Source organism: Hipposideros armiger, unplaced genomic scaffold, assembly GCF_001890085.2.
Source record: "Hipposideros armiger isolate ML-2016 unplaced genomic scaffold, ASM189008v1 scaffold_304, whole genome shotgun sequence".
Taxonomy (NCBI): domain Eukaryota; kingdom Metazoa; phylum Chordata; class Mammalia; order Chiroptera; family Hipposideridae; genus Hipposideros; species Hipposideros armiger.
In genome coordinates this window covers 1,348,050-1,371,634 of record NW_017731654.1, presented here as the reverse complement: position 1 = coordinate 1,371,634, position 23,585 = coordinate 1,348,050, and the positions used below count along the sequence as shown (strand labels likewise).

At 36.6% G+C, this 23,585-nt stretch overlaps 1 protein-coding gene across 5 annotated transcripts in view; it reads right to left on the bottom strand.

Moving 5' to 3' along the window:
• UBE2G1 (ubiquitin conjugating enzyme E2 G1) overlaps positions 1-23,585 on the bottom strand; it is a 125,381-nt gene that overhangs the window by 25,399 nt on the left and 76,397 nt on the right. For 4 of the 5 annotated variants that reach the window (XR_002125946.1, XM_019659871.1, XM_019659872.1 and 1 more), the window contains 3 exons: positions 20,795-20,909; positions 9,608-9,710; positions 1,022-1,119 (listed from right to left, as the gene is read on the bottom strand). Coding sequence is in view for 4 of the 5 variants with exons in the window: in XM_019659871.1 (XP_019515416.1) it covers positions 1,022-1,119; positions 9,608-9,710; positions 20,795-20,888 (295 nt within the window). In the remaining variant the exon portion in view is untranslated. The remainder of the gene's footprint in view (positions 1-1,021; positions 1,120-9,607; positions 9,711-20,794; positions 20,910-23,585) is intronic. The other variant, XM_019659874.1, reaches the window with a different exon arrangement.

Below are 23,585 nucleotides of genomic sequence, written 5' to 3'. Positions count from 1 at the left end.
CAATGATAATACCAACATGGGCCAGTGAAGCGACATCCTCCACAACTAGACTGAAGAACAAAAGGACAGCAACTTGTCTGTCCCCCTTCCCCGATTCTGCAACGCTGTTCCCCTTCCCCAATTCCCCAATAAAATCTTAAAGAAAAGCAAAATGCAGATTAGTGTAGTAATCTAAAAAGACAACTCTGATTACAAAATACTGATAGTCAAAACACTATCCTTGCTGAGGGAAGAGGGTTATCACTTTGTGAGGGGTGTAAATGTCTAATTACATTGTTTTGTACACCTGAAACTAAAACACTCTCTCTCTCTCTCCTTGCAAGCTCTACTGTATATAAAACAAGGCCAAAAGTCCAGGGAGACTGTGTATAAACGTAGCTTATCTAGCTTCACCTTTGGCTTACAAAGTGGATTTTAAATGGTAGCACATCATTGTGTAAAAAAGTCAACGTCACCATTTCATGCACAGCAGTATAGATGTTTTCCAAAGGTTAAAACATACACTATTTTATCTCATTTGATGCACATCAGTCACCTTATGAGGTAGGTAGCACATTGCTTTTTTATAGCTAAGGATATAGATAAATAGGTAAGAGTTGCCCACAGTCTAAGAGCTAAAGTGAAAAAATATAAATAACAAATCCAGGTTTAATTACTTCTATGCTCTTTGTAATAATGCTCAATGAGTTACCTAATGCCTTAGAAATTATCTCCTCAATTATAAGAGCTCTATTTATGATGAATATCATCAAATCACTTACCAAACTTGCCTCTAAGTTTGGAACATTGTAAGTCTCAACAAAGCTAGAAACTAAGTAAATACATAATTTTTTTTCATATGATGTTACTCCTTCTTGTCTAAGGAATCTAATATAAGGCCATGTGCATAATGAACACAATGAACTTGGTACAAAAATTTCAAAGCAATTTCATTGAGAACTACATCTTTTTATTGACCTTGGAAACTTTAGTGACAGGCCATCATATTTGTAAATGTGAAAGTAAAACTAGATAAACTTACCATTTGGGTGCCAGATTTCTGTAATGAATTTCATTTTAGGAGGCCGGAGGGGATAATCTTTTGGGAAAGTGAGATGAGCCTTAAAAACACCACCTTCACTGGAAAAAAAACAAAAACAAGTTCCTGCTTATAAGCAGACAATTATTAAAACAAACATAAAACAAAGGTGCTAGTGCTAATACTATAAATTAAGTAATGAATAATCTGGATTTCGAGCAGGTAATTTACTTACTCAAATATCCAGATTTAATAAACTGTTATACCTACCACCTTATTAAACTCTCAAAAAGCTAGTAAAATGAAAGAAATAGCTTAAAAAGACATCCAGATCAGGTCACATTATTGCTGTGCTACAAACCTTTCTATAACTTCCCATTGCATGTAAAACAAAATTTAGAAGGTTTAACATTGCCTCTACAGGTCAAGTTGTCAGTTTCTCTATGTGGACCTCAAACTATCACTCTTTCCATTCCAGCCAGTCTTCTTTCCATTCTTCAAACATAACACGCTCTTTCTCATCTCAGGCTTACGCACATTTTGTTCCTTATCTTTATGTGTCAGCCACTAGAAGTATATCAGTGAACAAAGTATAAAGTCTCTCAAGGAGTTCATATTCTGGTGACTTTCTAAAGTAGTCCTGTGCCGTAGAACTTTGCACACCCTGGAGATGTTCGATATTCATGTTATCCAATATGGTAGTCACCAGCCACTTGAAATATGGCTAGTGCAACTCAGGAACTGAATTTTTAATTTTATTTCATTTTAATAGCCACATGTGGCTAGTGACTGTTGCATTAGTGCAGTTCCAGAGCACTGCCATTTACTTAGAAGTGTTCCTGAAGAATTGTCAACATAATACAATACACTGTATATGTTAACAATGAAAACCAGTAAGATAGTCAGTCTTGTGGGGCAAAAATGCCTAGGTTCCTGTGTCCTTGGTACTAGCTGTTTCCGCTGTTTGAAATATTTTTTCCCTTGTCATCATTCAGAACTCAGCTTAAATGTTACCTCTTGAGAAATATTTTACTTGACTACTCAGTTTTGATAGGCCACTATGTCCCTCTATCACACTGGCCTCTTTTCATTTCTTTATTGCAACAGCAATTCACACATCTGATTCTTTTATTGTTCAAGGCACACACCATCAAAGCAGGGTCATAAAATTATGTTTGTTTCAGATCAGTGAGAAATGGAATTCTCAGGTCATTAAATGGTTTTCATTAATTGAACAAACATTGATTGTCTACTTGTACGAGATACTGTTCTATGTAAAAGAATACAACAGAGAACAAGACATTAGAGATCACTGGTTTCACTGCACTTACCATTCTAATAGGAATGGTAAATATCAATAAAAATATCAGTAATAAGTACTGGAATGATACAAGCAATCAATTGTTAAATTTAAAAAACCAAGTATCTACTGAATCAATTTGTCTTTAAAAGAAAATAAAGTTGGGGTATGTTTGTATACAAACAGAAAGGATTTTGGCATCTATTTCTTTCTGCTTTGTACATTTCAGTATTGCTTGACTTTTTAACCATAAGCGAGTATTAACTTTAATTGCCTTTTTCTGATCATAAAAGCAAGATTGGGGGGGAGGGTTAAAAAAGAGAGCGGTAGATCATTAATACCAAGTACTTCTGAACACAGAAAACACCACTGGACTCCAAGGATAAAAAGTAACCTTGATTAATACGATTTTGGTAAAAGCAACAGGAAAAAGACGGGAAAGGATTAAAGAAAGAATGAGGTGGTAAAATACAAGCATAATGATCAGGACAATTTGAGTTAACTGTTAAAGAAGATGGTAACTAGATGGGAAAATAGTATAAATGAAAGGCTTTAAAAGAGGGGAAAAACTTTTTTGCAAGTAGATGGAAAGGTGCTGACAGAAAAGACTAGAGATACTAGGAAAAGAATAACTGAGATATTAGAAGAAGAAAGAAAATAAGGGTAGTAAAAGGCCTAACCAAGAAAAAGAAAGGACATCTTTACCTTTTGCATAGGAAGAAAAACAGACTGAAGGTAGTACAGATATCCAGGGCAGAAAGGGGAGGAAAATGGCAAATTTTATGCCTTATTTGCCTTAACTTTAATAATTTATAAGACTATCTATTGAAGGGAAAATAGCATGAAGATGTGGAAAATGGAGACTGGAATAGCTGTTGTGAAGCGTGCATTACCCTGATAAAAAGATAAGTCTATTTTCTCAGCCTATGCTACCCCAACTGTATAAGTAGGTGCCAAAACTGGCCTTAAGACATATTAATTATATGAACTAGTTTTTCCAACTGGGGCTGCAAAACCAATCAAGTGAGTCACTAACCAGTTTTCTTCTTAAATAAACAGAATAAAAAACATAGGTGCTTATCACAAGTAATTTGTTTCAGTTATGTAATCTACCTACATGTTTCTATTCACTAAGATGTATACACTGAGTCATGATGTAAAATATTTATAATTATGGGTTGTTTAAAACAGTTTGAAAGCCACAAATACAAAAAACACCAAGAATCGATGTAAAAGGTCATTAAAACAGCTGCCACAAAGCCCAGGCACTTTATTCCACCAGTGAGGCTATTCCTCAATATTCAGTTAGCTTTCCTAGTTCCCTAAAATTTGATTGATTAGGTCCATTTGAAAGCTTTATGTTAGCTGATTGGAATCCCTTATCATGAAAAATTACCTAGTCTCTTAATTTATTTTCAATTTTAAAATGTCAATCAAATTTAATTAATAGCATTATCCTAAAACATTTAAAAAACACAATCTGCAATCTGTGCAATGCCCTCACCCATTCTGAACCAATTATGCTATTCTTATAGTTTTCCTCCTATAGGTAAACTCCTTAACATCTCTTTTTCCTGTGGAAATCTTACCTGTTTTTTTAAAAATCTCGCTCAGTAGTCCCAACTTGTGGGTGTAATTCTTTGGCGAAAGCTAAATTAGCTAAGTGCAACTAAAAAAACCCACAGGGCACAAACATTGTAGACTAAATATTGACATGTCATATATTCACTGTTTTTCAAATACACCTAGATGCTACTGTGATGAGCAAAATGAAAGTTTATTAAAAAGCATCAATGAATTAAAAACATCGTCTCTCTCATTATATCGGGTTGTCGGGAAAGTTATGACATATTTTTCCTATGTTTTTTGTTGCAAAAATGCATCATGACTTTTCTGACAACCCAAAATATTCTGTTCATCACAGATACTAACAGCACAATTACTAGCATGATGTTAAAAAGGGGTATGCAGGGGGTGGCCAGTTAGCTCAGTTGGTTACAGTGTAGTTGCTCATAGCACCTAGGTTGCCAGTTTGATCCCAGCATAGGTCACTGAGCTGCGCCCTCTGCAACTAGACTGAAACAACTACTTGACTTGAAGCTGATGGGTCCTAGAAAAACACACTGTTCTCCGCTCCTGCCCCCACTCCCCCTCAAAAAAAGAGGTATGCAACCAGGAGTTTCCCATTTGAAAAGGTTGAGAAACCTAGGCCTAGTTCACATTTGTTTCATGAGGCCTGGACTGTTTTTGTATTAAATTATAAAAATCTTTCAAGGATCAGATCCTATCATTCTGCCATCAAATGATGTACTGTATCTAGCCATTTGAAATTTTGTTCAACATTGTTTTTTTATATACATTCCTGTTGATACTTGTCTCTTGTTCATTTATTTTACCTGCCACACTGCACAATTTATCTATTATACTCATAAGACATTTGATTGCTTCCATTTCTTTATTTTTTTGCTATTACAAGCAATAGAACATTGAATATTCTGAACACTTCCTGGGCATAAAGTTTCTACCTTAGAAATGAAATACTAAGACAAAGTTTATAAGTAATTGTTCAAAGTCACACAGCTAATGAAAAGTGGTAGAGTCAGGGAGCTAAACAACGATAGTCCCCAAAGCCCATGTTCTTAAGCACTAAATGTTAATGACATGGCATTGCCATTGATCAATCAATTCCTAAGCAGTACAGGCACCCCCAAAATTTCATTACAGAATATATGACTTGTGCCTCTATGTCTTAAACAGAACTGTACAACAATTATGTCACTTTACAAGGATATTAATCAGAGAGTTTGGTTAGTCAACTCTTCATTTTCTGTATCCACTCAGGTTAGGCAATACTACAAAACACATATAACCTTAAGATTCTCCAAATTTTTACACCATTGCCAATGGTAAGAAACAAAACAAATGTTTCTTGAACAGACTAGCCATTAATGATGAAAGAAAAAGAGAATATGAGATAAAAGGTGTAAATTTGCCATTCACTAATATAAATCTATAAACTTTATAATTATAGTGATATCTGGGTCTCCCAGACTTTAAAAACCTACTGCCATTCCTATCTGAAATTTTTATTCCTGTAGACATGGGTGACTATCTACACTACTTGATAATTAGTAGTCTGAAAATAGCAAGTATATCACACCAGTTTCAGAATGTCTTTCATAGAAAGCCTCAAGAATCTATTCTTGACAACACTAGAAAGATTAATGGACAGAGTAATAAAAATTCAATGCTGTGTAAAGATAAATATAATGGCTAAATTAATACTCATGGCAACTATCAGTCTCAAATAAGGTAATGCCTGAATATACCAGTTATTGATTATATTATGAAGAGTGTGGACTGCCCTCTAGTGACTAAATGAAGGCTAATGATGCCGCCATAAAATATCACATCAGCTTTTAAAGAATGTTAGTACAGTATTAATTCTTCCTATTATGACAAATTATCTAATTATTAAGTGAAGAATTATTCATTTAGGTGTGAGTACCATCTGAGCCCACATTCACTTACTTTCAATCCTATGTTCCCCTCCCCCTGGTAACAGCCTCTCTGTGTCTCTTCCTAGGCAGTCACTTAAGGTCTATGTATTCACTCCTCAAACTGGAAGATGGCCTCCACCCTCTTCACTGAAATAACTACAAGAACACCAATAATTTCCTTACTGTTAAATCTACAAAAACTATTCATTGATTTTTGATACCTGATACTTGATTCTTAGTAACATTTTAGAAATCTTACTTCTATAAAAACTTTCCTTTCCTTATACCTTTCTAGCTAATTTCCTCTGCCTTTCTCAGGGTCCTGCCCTAGGCACACGTGCTCTCTCTCCTTTCCATACGCAAGGGCTGTTGATCTTCCTACTTCAAGCAGCCATGGGCAGTCCCCAAACTCCCAGTCCATTTTTTACGCTATAGATAAAGAAAAATTTTAAATAACGTTAAAAACACATTATTTTTGTTGCAGAAATAAAATACAAGTAAACTGGGGAAAATAAAATCCATAATCCCAAAGCTATGATACTTAGTAATTCAATGCACATTCTAAAATGTAAATTTAACTGGTAACTCCTGATGCAAACTTCCTCAATGGTTGTGCTTTGTCCTTAGGATAAAGCATAAATTCAAACTCTTTAACACTGTTTATAAATTTCAACTAGCCCTCAACTCCCTATCCAACTTCATTTCTTAAAATTCTTTATACTCACTTTATTCAGTCGCCATGTCCTTGGTTCCATCCCTTTTATCCAGGCCCTATGTAGACACAATTCTCCTTATAAAGTGCTTAATTCCTAGTTTCCCTTCCACCTACACCCCACTGCCCGCTCACTGCCTTTGCCAGAATATCTGTCTAGTTAATTCTTACCTTGCTGTTGACAGTCCAAAATCTCTTCCATCCCAGAATAATTAATCTAAACCAAATGTGGCAATTTCATTCATCTTGCCAGTTACTGGGTAATGAATGAGCAAATGACTCAATTTTGACAAATGAGACAAGCAGATTCCGCTGGAGAACTTCCAGAAAGAAAAAAAAAGGTTTCTACATTGTATAAGAAATACATAAAACACAAAAACAAACTACCTTCTCTTCTTTCTTTGGGTGATATTCTGAAATGCTCAAAACTGCTCTAAACATTTTGCTACCAGCGTCAGGACAACAAATTATTCAAAGTATTCTAAGCCAATTAAAATCAGATTTCTGTAGCTTGTAGCCAAAAAGTCTATAATACAGTTACTAACTCTTCAGTTCCCATTTTAGACATTTTTTCCTCTAGGACACCTGCTATGTGTTCCAACGAGTTCTCGTGATACCCCATGCCTATCACCATATCATGGCTATCATCAAAGTGTATTAAATGACTATGTAATGATCTGTTTTGCGAAATAAAGTGTAACCTCTTTGGGAGCAGTGACTATTAGCTAGTTCAAGGTCATGTTCCCAGCATCTAGCATAAGAGTACTCAAAAACTATTTGAGAACTAAATAAATGAGCAGTATAAATGCCAGTGTAATGCTTTATATTTGCAACCATTCTAAGTAGGACATTGCCAAAAGGGGTGGCCTAAATTTAATAAATTTTAAACAATAAATCTTAAATCTCTTTTTTGAGGGCTTTAAAAATAATTTTATAACTTCCAGCACATGAATTTTAGAAAAGGTCGTTAATAAAAAGAAATCATACCTGGATAATTTTGGATGCTTATTATAATGTCTGTCAACAGGTTTAAGGCTTCATTACTCACAGGATGTTCAAGTATCCGTGGCACTGAGGTTAAACTATAGCCCAGGTGCCACCAGTGTTCTCATCAGGAAGGGACAGTGCGGAAGTGGCTGCCACTTGTCTCATCAGTAACTGGTCCATACTCCAGAGGAGCTGTCACAAATGCTCTGCTATCCACAACTCAGATCAACAGCCAGCACTTTTAAAATGTATATGAAGGTCAGAAATAGGCTTTTATTGGTGGACATAATGGCCTGTTAAACAATGAGTATTAAAAAGTGGTTCTCTTGGTGAGCTGAAGGTACACAAAATATATATGGACCAGCTAATAATATTTAGAGATACTTGGCACGATTGCATGAAAAAAGTGTAAGAATTCTGTGAGGTCCTCAGAGATGGACCATAAGCCTGGATGCCTAACCAATCCTCTATACAGATATTAGTGAAGATATTTCTCCCATTATCTCATATCAACTGGAGAAGTAACAAGAGTCTATCACTGAATGTTGTTGTGTCTCTCCTTAGTAAACCTTCATGCAATGTGTTTCACTGCAAAACCTAGAAAAACAGACCTGAACTTCATTGGGCTCATAAACTGGGTTATATGTATGGTTTTGTATACAAAATTTGGTAAGAAATTACCTTTCAAATAATATTAAGGTTGTGGAGGAATACTTCTGGAACGGTTTTCAATGGCTATTATTATCTACACCAAACTAAAACTGTGGTTTGTGGTTATTTTAAATTGAGTTATTTTAGTTTACAACAACCAATGCAAACATACCACTGAGAAATACATTAGCAAAAAATTTGATTGGCAATAAAACATTTTTAAAACTATAGAAAACCCAAAAATCCAAACTATAGCTCAACTCTGTATGTTATATACCAATCTCTAGCTCTGAGTTTTCTTTTCCATCATGTTTATGGTGAAAAGAAGTTACCATCTTAGAACACCTAAAATGAAAACTACTCGACCACCACAAAAAAATGTTTGATGTATCCAAATCCTTGCTAGCTTGGTACCATCAAGGACCACGGCTGAGTGAGAAAGTGTTGTCCCCAAGAAACTCAGATCTATATCTGTCCCTACTGTATTTTCTTCCAATACCTTAACTTCTATATAAAGTAAGGAACTTGTACCAGTCAGATACAAGATAATCATGATCCCTTTTATAGAACAGTAAATATTAGGAAGTTTAAGTTAGTCTGCAAACACTTGGAGCAGAAAATAAGGCTGTTGTCTCTGAATCTAGAAATGCATTACATAAAATATTTAAGAAATTCCATCTATTTTTTTCTATTGTTCTTTGATACCACTACATTCTATTATCTATCTTTACATCAGTTAATAGTAATTAATTAAAAATGATTAACAGTAATAATTGCTTTTAAAAACTGGGAAAAGGTGGCCACTAGTTCATTTTAGGGTGAGAACACCTTTGTTGTGACCAGTATTTCTGCAGGGACCCAAGAGAACCACTAAGCCTGATGATCCCGAAAGTTGCTTCCAGCCTGCTTGAGACACCAATGTGTACACTATGCTCTGTATGAAATCTCCCAGGTGTAATACTATGCTTTCATTAAACTGATAAAAGTGTTAAGAATGGTAAAGCCTTATCTTCAAAATTATAATGTTCCCTTTTCAGGCAAGGCACAGTAAGCACAGGGGAAGGGAGGAGGGAGAAGCATTTCAATAAAGAATTTTCTTCTTCCCCTAATCTGCCAAAACTAATCCGATTTCTGGGATACAAGTAACACATATATATTTATATATAACCTCACCTTAAAGATAGCTTTTCTGTAATAAATTTATTCTAGATATTGAACATATCTGAATTTCTGAAACTATTATATATTTAAGAAAGCAAAGGTTTTAGACATTAGACTTTCAAACAGAATACAAAAGCCCAGACATCCAGTACAAGTAATACTAATTACAGCCATATCACCTGCTCTTTAAAAAATAATTTCACTTCAGTTTGCCAAAATAGTTTACATTTCAATTAATTAAAAGAGCTCCCCTTTGATGTCAGTTCCATTGTACTTACTAAAGTGTATCTGGAGGACCAATAATAAGGACTTCCCATCGGTAGAGATCATTGTCATCTATTAAACCTGCTGAAAAGCCTTCCACTGGATTTTTGTTGAGTTCTGTGGAGAAAGAAAAATTTGATCAAAACTTTTAAGCACATAATTTTCACCCAACAGGTAGACTACAATACTTGAATATATATGTTATAAATTGTAAACTATTAAATGGATATACCTGAATGCATTAGCAAAATGCTACCTGATGACCAAAACATTTCTGATACTCTAACAGAGGAAGCAATGGGTAAAGCAAAGTACCCAGAAGACCAACTTCTACTGCCCTCTTATTTCTATTCTACCCTGATTTCCAGCTAGGTTCTTACCATTCTAGGTAGCTCTGTAGTGGTACAGAGGTACAGCAGTGTAGAGACCTCGTTAAAATGCAGATGTCCAGGCCCATCTTTCAGAGACTCTGCTTTGAAAGGAAATCAAACCAGTACCTCTGCTAATTTTTATTCTGTGTTCTTTCAAAAACACCAACAGAGTGCCTAACACCTTTTCCTTGGAATTTACTGAACTTAACCAACCTTCATTTGTACTAATTATCTATATACCTATTTGACAACTCCTCTGTATTCTTGGGGATACACGCCTACTGTTGATGTTCATGTGTGGCCCGTCGGACTCTGAGCATAGAGAGCACAGGCTCCATGTGTGTCCTGCCTGTATTTTGACCCCTCTGCCCTTTCAGAACACAGGAGTGGCTTAATAATAATAATACCTGGAGCCTACAATCATGAGATTTTTCTCTTCCAGAGAGAGTGCTCTGGCATGAATGGAGGATGATAGAGGTTGGGGATAAGAGCAGAGGTAAAGGACTAATGAGGTTGGGGGACAGAGGCCAAGAGGGGACTTTAGAAGAGCAGGTGAGGAGGAATGCAAAGTCTAAACAGTTCCTGGAGACAAAGGGCTTAATAAAGTAATGATCTATTGATGGTGGACACCATGTAAGGAATTTAACAGCTTTAATGAGTTATAATTGACATTCAGTGAACTACACATATTTAAAGTATATATATATATATATATACACACACACACACACACACACACACACACACACACACACCTGTGAAACCATCGCAATTATGATAATATATAAACATGTGCATATATCACCAACAGGAAGCTCAAACGGAGCACTGACTGGCTGAAAGTGGGAAGTGGGGGGATAAAGTACACGTAAGAGGAGAGTAGCTCAGAAAGAACTTGCTGAAAGTCAGAACAGGTTTGTAATTCTCATATAACTTTTGCCATCCTCTTCAAGGAGGTCGGTCTAATGATAAAAGTAAGTATAATACAACTCAAAGTACTATAAAAGATTGAACAAAGTGTGTTAGTAACTGAGAAGATATTAATTTATTGAGGAATCAGAGGTGGTGTTATTTCAATTAGGATTTAACACCCCAAAATGCCAGTGAAGCAGGGAAAGAGCCAAAAGTGAAAGTTTATTTACATTTAAACATGAATGGCATCTTTTCTCAAAATTTGAAGGGAGATTTTTTTGTAAGTCTAATACTTTTGTCTAACAGGCAAAGTAGACTTTTATAAATAGTTTTAACCCTCCGTCGGGCAGAACCTATCTCACAGATTCACTGCACACAAATTTTCAAATATCTAATAGTTAACTGTTAGATATAAATTAAAATTTCATTCTGAATAAATAAGCATGTTTACATGTTATTTTAACAAGCATATTACATGTTATATTCATAAATAAGTGTCATACATGCATCTAGTAGATGTATTGCGCCCAAACTCGTAACTTTTGCATTGTGCCCAATGGAGGGTTAAATCAGTACTGTATTTCAAAAAAGAAGAAAAGCATTATAGTTTTAAATATCCTAATACGTAAAAAAAGAAAACTGAAAATGCAAAGACATTAAAATAGGAATTACATTTTAATCTTGTTATTTTGTTTATGCATGCAAACATTTACTGAACGCCAACTATGTTGCAGAAATACAGGAAAAAAGATGCAAGTCACACTTTTACTGTCAGTCGAGGGATAGGGTAGAGCACAAACAACTGCAAAACGGGCAGTTATTTTTCTACACCGAGTTACTATCTTATTTCCAACCTTTTTCTAGATAAACACTATTATATTACTTGGACCATTTTCTCTAACACTCTATACAAGAGTCTTGTGGAAGACGCTCTAACTTATCCAGAAATCACCTAATTGTTGCATTTTCTGTCAGAAGTCTAGTGGAGTTCTATAAATGTAGGTGGGTAAGCTTTGAAATGAGCATATATGGTCAAAATTACCCTTGAAAATTTCCTGACACTTCCCAAAAAGTGTATCATCACTCCTCACTAAGTTATTAAAATCTTTTGCACATTCTTTCCAGGCTTCTCTTCTATAGGAGTGAGTGTGTCCACCTGTTTCATGTAACACAAAAATAATGTTGAAGAATGTCCAACATCACAATTTATCATGGCTTTTGTCCTTGGCATAGATCCTCATAGATCTAGATCCATGGATACTTAACAGGTTTAGTCTACCTATAGTTTCAGATCGTTACCATATGTTCATGAACACTTCCTTCAAGGTCCAGTTCAAGTACCATCTTCCCTCCATGAAGCCTTCCCTAAATAACTCATCAAATAATCTTCTTTTGACTTCTGCTAAATTCCTATAATTATACTTTTAGTTTGTACTACATCACCTGGCACTTAACTATCCGGATTCCCACAGAAGTAAACAGGGAATTACAATGTGTAGCTGAAACATTAGTACAGGAATTTGGAGGGGCACAAAATTATAATCATGAAAACACAGACAGGGCTTCTAAAAAGAGGAGACATCTGAAATAAGACAAAAGATTCAGGTGGAGAAGCACAGGGTTAGACATGGGAACATGTATCAAACCATGAAATATGGAGATCAGTATATGGCTAGAACAAAAGGGGGCAGGTGCAGTTAAAACTTGACAGGATGTCAGGAGCTGGACAGCAAAGAGTCTTTGCAAGCCATGTAAATTTGGATTTTATCCAGAAGGCTATCATGAGCCTCTGGGTTTGTGTTTTGTTTTGTTTTGTTTTTAAAACAATGAAGTAACTTCATGAGATTTCCATTTTCAAAAACCAATCTTGCAGTGTGTGAAAGGTGACATAGAATAAGGTCATGGTGATGACAAAGAAAACAAAAAGGAAGCTATTCAAGTAATCCTGGGAAGTGTAACTTTAGTATATGGTAGTGGGAATAATGATGGAAAACAGGGATATTTAGGAGATAGACTCAATCAAGCTTGGTGATGTGGTGGTTAACATAATAAGTAAAAAATCACACAAAATTCCTCAAAAAGTTAAACATAGAGTTACCACATAACCCATCAATTCCACTCCTATGTATATACCCCAAGAGAAATGAAAATATCTGTCCAGTCCACATAGGAAATTGTACACAAATGTTTATATAGCACCATCATTCATAATAGTCAAAACGCGTAAACAACCCAAATGTCCGTCAACAAATGAATGGATAAACTAATTATGGTATACACATGCAATGTTATATTAGTCAACCATAAAAAAGGGAGTGAAATACTGACACATGCTACAACTTAAAAGAACCTCAAAAACGTCAGGCTAAGTTTAAGAAACCAGAGACAGAAGGTCCCATATTTTATGACTCCTTTAATATATCCAGAAAAGGCAAATTCACAGAGACAGAAAGCAAAATAGAGCTTACCAATGGATAGGGAGAGGGGGAAATGGGGTGTGATTACTTAATGGGTATGGGGCGGGTTTGTGGGGTGATGAAAAAGTTTTGAAACTAAAGAGAGATGGGTAGTTGCACATTGTGAATACACTAAACACCACTGAACTACATACTTTAAAATAGCTAATTGTATGTTATTTGAATTTCATCTCTATTTTTTTTAATGACAAACAGGTTGCTGTACAGAGCAGCTGGGCAGGAGTACGTTCATTCTCTGAAATGGGAAATGCGAAGATGTGCTGATTTGAGAGGTAAGGAGAAGAAATGAGGACAGGTTTAATTTTAAATGCCTGAGGCATACATGTGTTGCTTTAAAAAGAAATTTGAGCTAATGACAGAGGTTTGGGGTTTATCACAGCATTGCTGATAACTGAAGTCATAACACTAACATCATTCAAGGATGAGCATTAAGTGTAAACCATGGAGGATCTAACTGAATGAATTCTAGAATACCAGTATTTAGGAGATAAAAAAAGAACAGGCTACAAAAGTGACTAAGACTTAGGGTAAGACAGGAGTAGGAACAAACCGAGGAAAAAGCTGTGTCAAAGAAACCAAAGGAGATGCATTTCAAGGAGGAAGTTGCCACCAATGATATATACACACTGCTCAGGAAAGAGGGGTCTAAATCCAGTCCACTGGGATCAGGAAAAAGGCCAAAGACTGCCTTAGGCATAAGTAGTTTCAATGTAATGGCAAGACAAAGTCCATGCAGGAAACACTGAGTTGACAAAAGAAGGTGAAGTAGGTACCAGAGTGGCGCGTTGGTTAAGAGCTGGCTTGGGACGCCAGAGGACCCCGGTTCGGATCCCACATACAAGGGCCAGTGACACTGCCCTCTACAGCTAAGATGCTGAACAACAGCTCAACCTGGAGCTGGGCTGCCGTGAGTCTCCGGCGATGGTGTAGGCTGCAGCCACTGCTACAGTGGGTTGCCATGGGCTGCCACGTGTAGCCAGCGTGAGCGGCCAGCAGCCGCCGTGAGCAGCTGTCCAGAAGCCAGCGACTGATCAGCCTTGCCCGGGAAGAGCGCAATGATAATACCAACATGGGCCAGTGAAACAACATCCTCCACAACTAGACAGAACAAAAGGACAGCAACTTGTCTGTTCCCCTTCCCCTGATTCCCCAGCGCTGTTCCCATCCCCCAATTACCCAATAAAAATCTTAAAAAAAAAAAAAAGAAGAAGAAGCTGAAGTAGAAAAATATGAACAGAAACTTTTCCTAGAAGTTTGTGGATGGAAAAAGGTAGTAGCTATAGGTAGATAAAATTAAAACAGTTTGTTTTTAATGGGAAAGGCCACAGAAAGATGTTTAAATATCCTATTTGCTTTTAAATACTGATAGGGATACCATAACACACACTACATTCAAACCCCAATGGATTTTATAAACAAACAATAAAACCTAACTAAAAGAAAATACAGAATTTTTTCTTTACATAATCTTGGGTAGAGGTGGCCTTCCTAAGCAGAACACATAACTCAAGTTTGATGATACTACACAAAATATTTTAAATCAATCCAGTATAGCAATAAAGTTGAAATACAAATGAGAGACTGGGGAGAACTTTTGCAACATAACAGCTAAAGGTCTAATATTCCTAACACAAATAGAGTTCCTGAAGATCAAATGACAGGGGAAACATACAAAGGGTACAAATACAACAGTGAGAAAATGGAAATAGCTAATAAAACACAAAAATCTAACCTGCTTAAGTGTATTCACAATGTGAAATATAAGGGTTTCTACTTTTATTTCCTAAAATATTGCAGAGAAGTTTTGAATGTGACAAAGATGAAGATACATCTTTTCTGAGAGCTACCTGGACGCAATTAGAGTTAGAAAGAGCTAGAAAGAGCTCTCTTTCCCACAAATCACGAATTCTAAAACAAAACTATGAAGTTCTAAAGCAAGCAAAACTAATCAATAGTATTCAAAATCAGGACAACAGTTGTCTTTTTCCTTTGGAAGGGGGAATAATGGTAGTGTCTGGGAGGAGTCATGAAAGGGACTGTTCTGGGGTGCTGGTAATGGCATGCTGTACATAATATTTATGCACTTTTCTGTGGGTGTGTTATACTTTAATTTTTAAAATAGTAAACATGGAGTGTCATGTGATTGTTAAATGAGAGTTATGTATGCATGCTGTGAATCTGGAAATCACTGTGGGCCAGAGTCTCCAAACCATGAATAAAAAGAAAACCAAGGACAAGGAAATGTCTTTGAGAATAATGATTTGGATAGGTATAAGTAATGGAAAATAATGCACGAGCAGACTTACTATGATGGAGTCATTATTCAAGAATAAGACTAAAAGAGAATGACAGCATATGAAAAGTAAAAACTATAGTCCTGAATTTGAATTGGAAGGATGAATTCATGATATAGCTTTAAAAATTCTGAGCTCTGTCCACTGAAAACAGTCTTAGAAAGAATAACCAACCCTGTAGCAATGAGCATGCCTAGTGCCCAATAGATGGTCTCCAAACATGATTAACCCTTAAAGGGACCAGGGCTCTTCAGAGAAATGGCTGGTTCCAGGTCTGGGGCAGGAAATGCTGTAAGTTCATCTCATACGTACCAGATTTTTTTAAAACGCTATCAAATAATACCATGGTCTTCTTTAAAAGACTCAGCCAACTTCAAGGGGCTCCACTGGACAAATATGGAGGCAATTTGAGTATCAATAGTTAATAAACATATTTATGTTTCAGTCCACAAGCTTATAAACAGTGATATAGAAAACAAACTAATTGGTCACCATTACAGGATGCTAGTAAACCATTCTGTTATTTTGAAAACCAATAAAAAAAGCAAATGAATCAAATTCTTTTCTTCCTTTTTTATACAAATTAGATTACCAAGCAATCAAACAGTAACTACCACTTGATCAAATGAAGTATCTCTCACTCTACAGAAATAGTGCAGTTAAAAAAGGAAAACTATTTGTAACATTTACATATTGTCATCTTAATCTAGGCATTCAAAAAAAAGACAACCAGACATTATGTCTCCTGATAAACAATCAAACCACTGCTTATATGAGGTGATCTCACCTGACTCACAAACCCGAACCTCATCAAGCCACCAGACACAATTACCAATTTACAGAAAACACAGACATAAAAATATGTTTAAGGACATCTATGGGACACAATCAGCAAAATCTACACTGCAGTAATTCTGAAGGACACGGCCTGGAATCCTCAATAAGTACACTGCAAGGGGAACAAAAGAGAAGACTGAATTCAAACTTTATAAAAAAGTCTGACAGGGCCTGCCGAGTGGCGCATTGGTTAAGAGCTGGCTTGGGACCCCAGAGGGCCCCAGTTCGGATCCCACATATGAGGGCCAGTGACACTGCCCTCTACAGCTAAGATGCTGAACAACAGCTCAACCTGGAGCTGGGCTGCCGTGAGTCGCCGGCAAAGGCGTGGGCTGCAGTCCCTGTGGCAGTGGGTTGCCATGGGATACCATATGTAGCCAGCAGCCAGCGTGAGCGGCGTCCAGAAGCCAGTGACTGATCTGCCTCGCCCGGGAAGAGCACAATGATGGTGCCAACTTGGGCCAGTGAAGCGACGTCCTCCACAACTAGACTGAAGAACAAAAGGACAGCAACTTGTCTGTTCCCCTTCCCCCAATTCCCCAATAAAATCTTTTAAAAAAGTCTGACACAAGCGAAAACCTGAAGGCTGACTAAATATTAAGACATTAATATAATAATATTAAATTATTATTTTTTTTAAGTGTGGTAATGTTAATGTGGTTTTTACCTCCATTTTAAAAGGTTTATAAATATTTAGAAATACTGCAATATTTACAGACAAATGATGGTGATGTTTGGGATGGGCTTCAAAATTGTATGAGGGTAGAGCTAGATAAAACAAGGCTGGTTATGACCGAACCACCACGGAGGCTAATTGAGTACATGGAGAGTCATTATACCGATCAGTCTACTTTGGTATTATTATATGTTTAAAATTTTTCTCAATAAAAGTTTTTTTTTAAATAATGCTAAAAAAGCAATTTAACATAATCTAAAAGTTTCATAATATTTTGTCAATCATGTGAAAATAGACCTTTATTAATCCTCAGCAAAAATATGAGATCTCAGAACAACAACATTCAAAGACCCAAATATACTGTCATTTTATACTTGACTATGAAGGAAATAAGCTACTTTAACTGTAAATATACTTTGCCAAGACCAATGGCTGACTAAGTCTAACAGCTACAAAGCCAAATACAAGCTGATTATTTATAGCCTGCCACTGGTTTTCCTTTGTGTCTGGGTAGTTGTAGTCTCCCGCTCCAGGAATGTGCATTCCTGTCAAGTTTATTTATATAACACGCAGCTGGCTGTAAGGTGCATTTCTGTAAAGTGACTATTTTTACACCAGCTTCATTTTGAAATTCTGAAATCAGAGATAGAACCTCTTATTGAGACACTATCTAATTACTCCTCCAAAGTATTGAGATGGTTTGTCAAAATAATTTACCTTATTATCAGAGGAATAAATTGTCATAGTACTTTAAAACATATAAATCATCACAAACCCAGTCACCAGAATAGGGAAAACATTTCTTTCCTGCAAGCTTCCATTAATTAATCAGTATTTTAAAAAGTAATGTATCAGCATACAACTGCAAAAGTTTACTTTATTTCCTCATAGATCTTAAGATGCATCAATGTAATCATCTTTGCAGATTTGTGGTAAACTTTAAAGTTTGCTTAAAATTGGTATTTTTTTTCTTTACATCATGCCATGGGCTAGGGCTAGGGCTAGGGCTAGCTAGGGCTAGCTGATTTCCTAATTCAAAACATTGCAACCCAGATGAATTTCTTATACCATGCTTCAAGAACAAAAGGAAAAAAGAACAGACAAGCCAAAAAGGTCAGAGATCATACTTTGCAAAGATTTTGCCAATATCTTCGGAAAGATTTGCTTGGGAGAATTCTGGACCACGTTCCTAAAATAACACGGAAGTTCTGCTGCCTGCAATACTTCACCCTGCTTGTACCCTCTTCAAACACTTATCTAAGGGTTCTTTCACATTAAGACCTAACTACGGTGTTACTTGTGCTTAGATTAAATACAGGGGGATCATCGTACACTTCTGCCAAGATTTGCTACAGCAGGAACTCCTCGGTCCAGAAATGGTTATGCCTGGACGCTACAGTGTATGGTTTTTACATAAACTTCAACCTACTTGTGATCTCATCTATTTTTTAAAAATAAATTTGATGAATACGAGATTCTGGGGGAATTCTGAATTTTATTTCACAGTAGAAAATTTGGAACATAACTTATGGCAAGAGCGTGGTATTACTTTACGCCAGGGTTTGGGTGCCAACTCTCTCACTGGCCTTATCATCTTAAATTAGACAATTTTTTTTGAGTCTCATTTTCCTTATCAGTAAAGTATGGTAAAACCTATGTTTGCAAGACAGACGAGAGGTACTGTATACATGAAAGGTTCTTTACCTCAGAGTATAATAAATGTAAGTTGTCTATTTTCTTCCTTTAAAATTGCTCATTAGAATACAGGGTATGAAAGGAAAGAAATAAAGTCAGTATCCTTTAGAAACTCGAGAACAAAAGCCATACCTTAAACAGTTCTTTTGAAAAATACTATGGACCCCCAAACATCATATCCAACTATTTGTTTCTAGTAGGAGCTGCCAAACAAGGTCCAAACCCCCCGGGCCATAAGAATGAGTGAATGAATACCTGATACAAGCCAGGATGAAGATGTTCCAGAGGATTTTTCTTTTTCTTTTTTTGTTTTTTCAATTACCATTGACATTCAATATTACCTTATTAGGGCCAGCCGTGTGGCACATTGGTTAAGAGCTGGTTTGGGACCCCAGAGGGCCCCGGTTCGGATCCCACATATGAGGGCCAGTGACACTGCCCTCTACAGCTAAGATGCTGAACAACAGCTCAACCTGGAACTGGGCTGCCGTGAGTCTCCGGTGGCGGCGTAGGCTGCAGCCCCTGCTGCAGTGGATTGCCATGGGCTACGTGTGTAGCCAGCAGCCAGCGTGAGTGGCCAACAGCCAGCGTGAGCGGCCGTCTAGAAGCCGGTGATTGATCTGCCTCACCCGGGAAGAGCGCAATGATGGTGCCAACTTGGGCCAGTGAAGCAACATCCTCCACAACTAGACTGAAGAACAAAAAAGACAGAAACTTGTCTGTTCCCCTTCCCCCAATTCCCCAGCGCTGTTCCCATCCCCCAATTCCCCCAATAAAAATCTTTTAAAAAAGAAAATATATTATCATATTAGTTTCAGGTATAGAGCATAGCAGCTAGACATTTATATAATTTATGAACTGATGATCCCAATTAGTCTAGTACCCCCACCTGAAACTACACATAGTTATTATCATATTATTACTACATTCCCTATGCTGTACTTTACATCCCTGTGGCTATTTTGTATCAGATGATTTTTCAAACTGGAATTAAAGAAGAAAGAGAGTCCCAATCCATGGGGATGCTGTCTTTTAAAAGCCCAAGAGCTAACAACAGCCACAGGTCAAATCTCAAAGAGAACATTGGTTTGTGACAATGAAGCTAGAATGGAATTAAATAAGCAAAGCAGGAAACAAGAGGAGAGATCATAACAGAATTCTAATTTTTTACACCTGGTACCAATCTTGCCGGCCCCCACAGAGTTGGTTAAGAGTCAAATTTCCTTTTTTGTCTAAATTTATTCTAGTTCAATTCCTGTCACTTCCAACTAAGAGTACTTTTTTCTGCATTCAAAGACTCATAGTTTTAAAAGCTCACATCCCAGTTGGTCTCTAGTCACTTTTCCCTCCAATACCTTATAGCAGTGGTTTTCAACTTTCCTTTTACCCTTTAGCATGTTACACAGGGGACACAAATGGTTCTCAGCAGGGATGGTGGGGTATGACCACCCTCAAGGTGGGTTGGTGAATGGGGGAGTCTATTCCTACTGCCACCAACTGAGGGTGAGAATCATTAACCACTTTATTTCATCCTGATTTTCTTAAGTATTGCTCAAATTAAATTAAGGTTTCTGTATACAAAATTTTCAAAAATCAGTTTCCTTTTATTTACTGTCCAACAGTTATCTCCTCATGTACTTGTTTCTGTATAATAAAACTAGGTGAGTTATTCTACTTCAAGTATCAGTAGGTGGAATTTGCTCTCCTTTCCTTGGTATTCACCTACAGCCATGGCCACGGTTTCAGCAACTTCAAAGTGAAGTTAACATTTACAGTAAAACCTTGGATTGCAAGTAACGTGGATTGAGAGTGTTCTCCAAGACAAACAAACATTTCTAATACATTTTAACTTGGTAAACGAGCAATGTCTTGCAATACGAGTAGTTTGTTTCCGGAACAAATTATGCTCACAAACCAAGGTATTACTGTATCTTCTTACCATCCCTTGTTGTCAGCAATCCCATGAATAGCCTCACAATGAAACTTCTCTTAGCATAATGAGTAGGTTCTTGAGCGTCTCCATTCAAATTCATTTCAAGTTCACCTTCAACCACCTAATAATACATATAAAAACCCAGGACTTCAGAAAAATAGTCTCAAAGAAATTACAGAAATATAATTTCTTTTAAAGAAGATCTGAAAAAAGACATTATAATGCAACAAAGGCCTTAATGGCAAGTTAGAAGACTCAGAAAAGAAGTGAAATAAAAAACCAAGACAGGAGTTACTGTCACATTATAAATAAAAAATTTGGGGGGAAAAAACACACAACTAAAAACAAATCATGGTCATAACTTTGAAAAATTATATTGTAAATGAAAAGATAAAACAAGTATATAGTTGAACAGAGTAAAGATAACACAGGAGATTCAACTGGTGTTCCTGAAGAGATTAGAATATAAAAATGCCATAAATAAAATATGTAAAACTCTCCTGTAATAAATACCTAAATATGCAGGTTAAAAACATATTTCACAACACAGGAAAAAACTGGAACAGAATAAACAATACTAAAACATCAGTCAAATGAGAGGCACTGAGCTTTAAATAAACAATATCATGGTCATCCAGGCAGAGAAAAAGCAAGTCAAATATCGGTGGGCAGGTTATATATAACTAGGTTAGCCATAGATTTCTCTGCAACATTCAACACGGGTAATAGTGAGTGGATAACTAAAGAATTCTGAGAAAAAGTGTGATACAAAGAATGTGAAACCTAAAGAAGAGGCAATTGGGGCCGGCCTAGTGGCGCGTTGGTTAAGAGTTGGCTTGGGATGCCAGCTCTGAGCAGCAGAGCCCAGGTTCGGATTCCACAGGAGGGCCAGTGACACTGCGCCCTCTACAGCTAAGATGGTGAACAACAGCTCCACCTGGAGCTGGGCTGCCATGAGTCACCGGAGACAGCATAGGCTGCAGTGAGGCTGCAGTGGGCTGCCATTAGCTACCGTGTGTGGCCGGCAACCAGCGTGAGCTGCCAAAAGCCACTGTGAGCGGCCGTCCAGAGGCCGGCAATCGATCTGCCTCATCTGGGAAGAGTGCAATGATAATACCAACATGGGTCAGTGAAGAGACGTCCTCCACAACTAGACTGAAGAACGAAAAGGACAGCAACTTGTCTGTTCCCCTTCCCTGATTCCCCAACGCTGTTCCCCTCCCCCAATTCCCCAATAAAATCTTTATTAAAAAAAAGAAGAGGCAATAGCATTCACAAGTATGAACTTAAGGATTCAATAAGTAAGTGGCACTTCTTGAAGTAACTGCAGGGAAATAAATCAAAATAAGAATTCTGTACTAGAAAAAAAGTGAAAAGACCAGTGTATTTACTAACTCCATTTAAATACATAACTAAAACTAAACAGCCATGAATGGCTATAACATTTTACAAATACATTACAAATCAAATAATGTAAAAAATAGGACTACCAAAATACATATATACTATACATACACACACATATAATGAGAAGGGAAGAGAGTGATGAAGGAATATATGTATGTGTTTATTCCCTCATCCTAGATATCAATAAGTCAGTGGGTCCTGCCAAAAGAGACTCAAAACTAATTTTCCTCTCTTAACTTTAGGAATTAATTTCTTCTTGCAGTGACAAACATCTATCTGTATGTATGTAGTTCCATCATGTTTTCAATAGCACTTGACTTGGTTGTTTTTTCTTCTTCTTCCAGTCAAATGCAACCAATTTATAAATGGTATGCATATTATAACTCCATATTTGTATTAAAAGTATCTGGATTGATGTTCATCAAATGTAGGTGATGGTTATTACTAAGTGGTAGGATATTTTCAACTTTGTTTTATTTTTTTAATTATGAAAAAAGCCGTTTACTATAACACAGGAAAATAAAATGTAAGCAATCACACTATCTTGTCATCCTCCAAAAATAACCACTGTTAACGATTTGCTGTATTATTCTTTCAGGTTTTGAGTATATTACCATATAGTACAGAAAATTAGATCATATTTTATACCTTATGGTCACTTTGGTATGCACATTAGACACTTGGTTCTTCCCCCCCCTTTTTTTTCAATTATAAGTAATACTTCCATAAAACATCTTTGTACTCTTCTTGTACATTTGTGGACGTATACCTAGAACCTAAACTCTAAGTTGAATTGTGCATCACAGGAACATGCATATCATCCATGAAAAGTTCACTTCAATTCACATTCCCAGAAACGCTGTATGTACCTATTTCCCTATAGCCTTGCTAACACGGTATTATCCTTTTCCCACTGACCACTGACAATTTATATTTCTTACATGAACTACCTATTTATATTTTTTGCCCTTTTTTTACATGAAGCGATTCAGCTTTTTCTTAATGATTTGGGTGACCTTTTTAAGCATCGCAACTCTTTATAACTGCCATTTTTGTTTTCAAATGTTGATTTCTTTTTAAATTTTCATTTTTTGCTAAATGCAAGTTCAAGCAATATAAGTTAAAAAAAATGAGACAATCTTCTTCATGGTTCTTTGGTTTGTCAAACTTATAGAAAGCCTCACTCCCTCAAGTCCATATTAAAATGTTCTTTTTTTTTTTTTAAGATTTTACTGGGGAATTGGGGGAGGGGAACAGCGTTGGGGTATTGGGGAAGGGGAACAGCACTGGGGTATTGGGGAAGGGGGAACAGACAAGTTGCTGTCCTTTTGTTCTTCAGTCTAGTTGTGGAGGACGTCGCTTCACTGGCCCATGTTGGTATTATCATTGC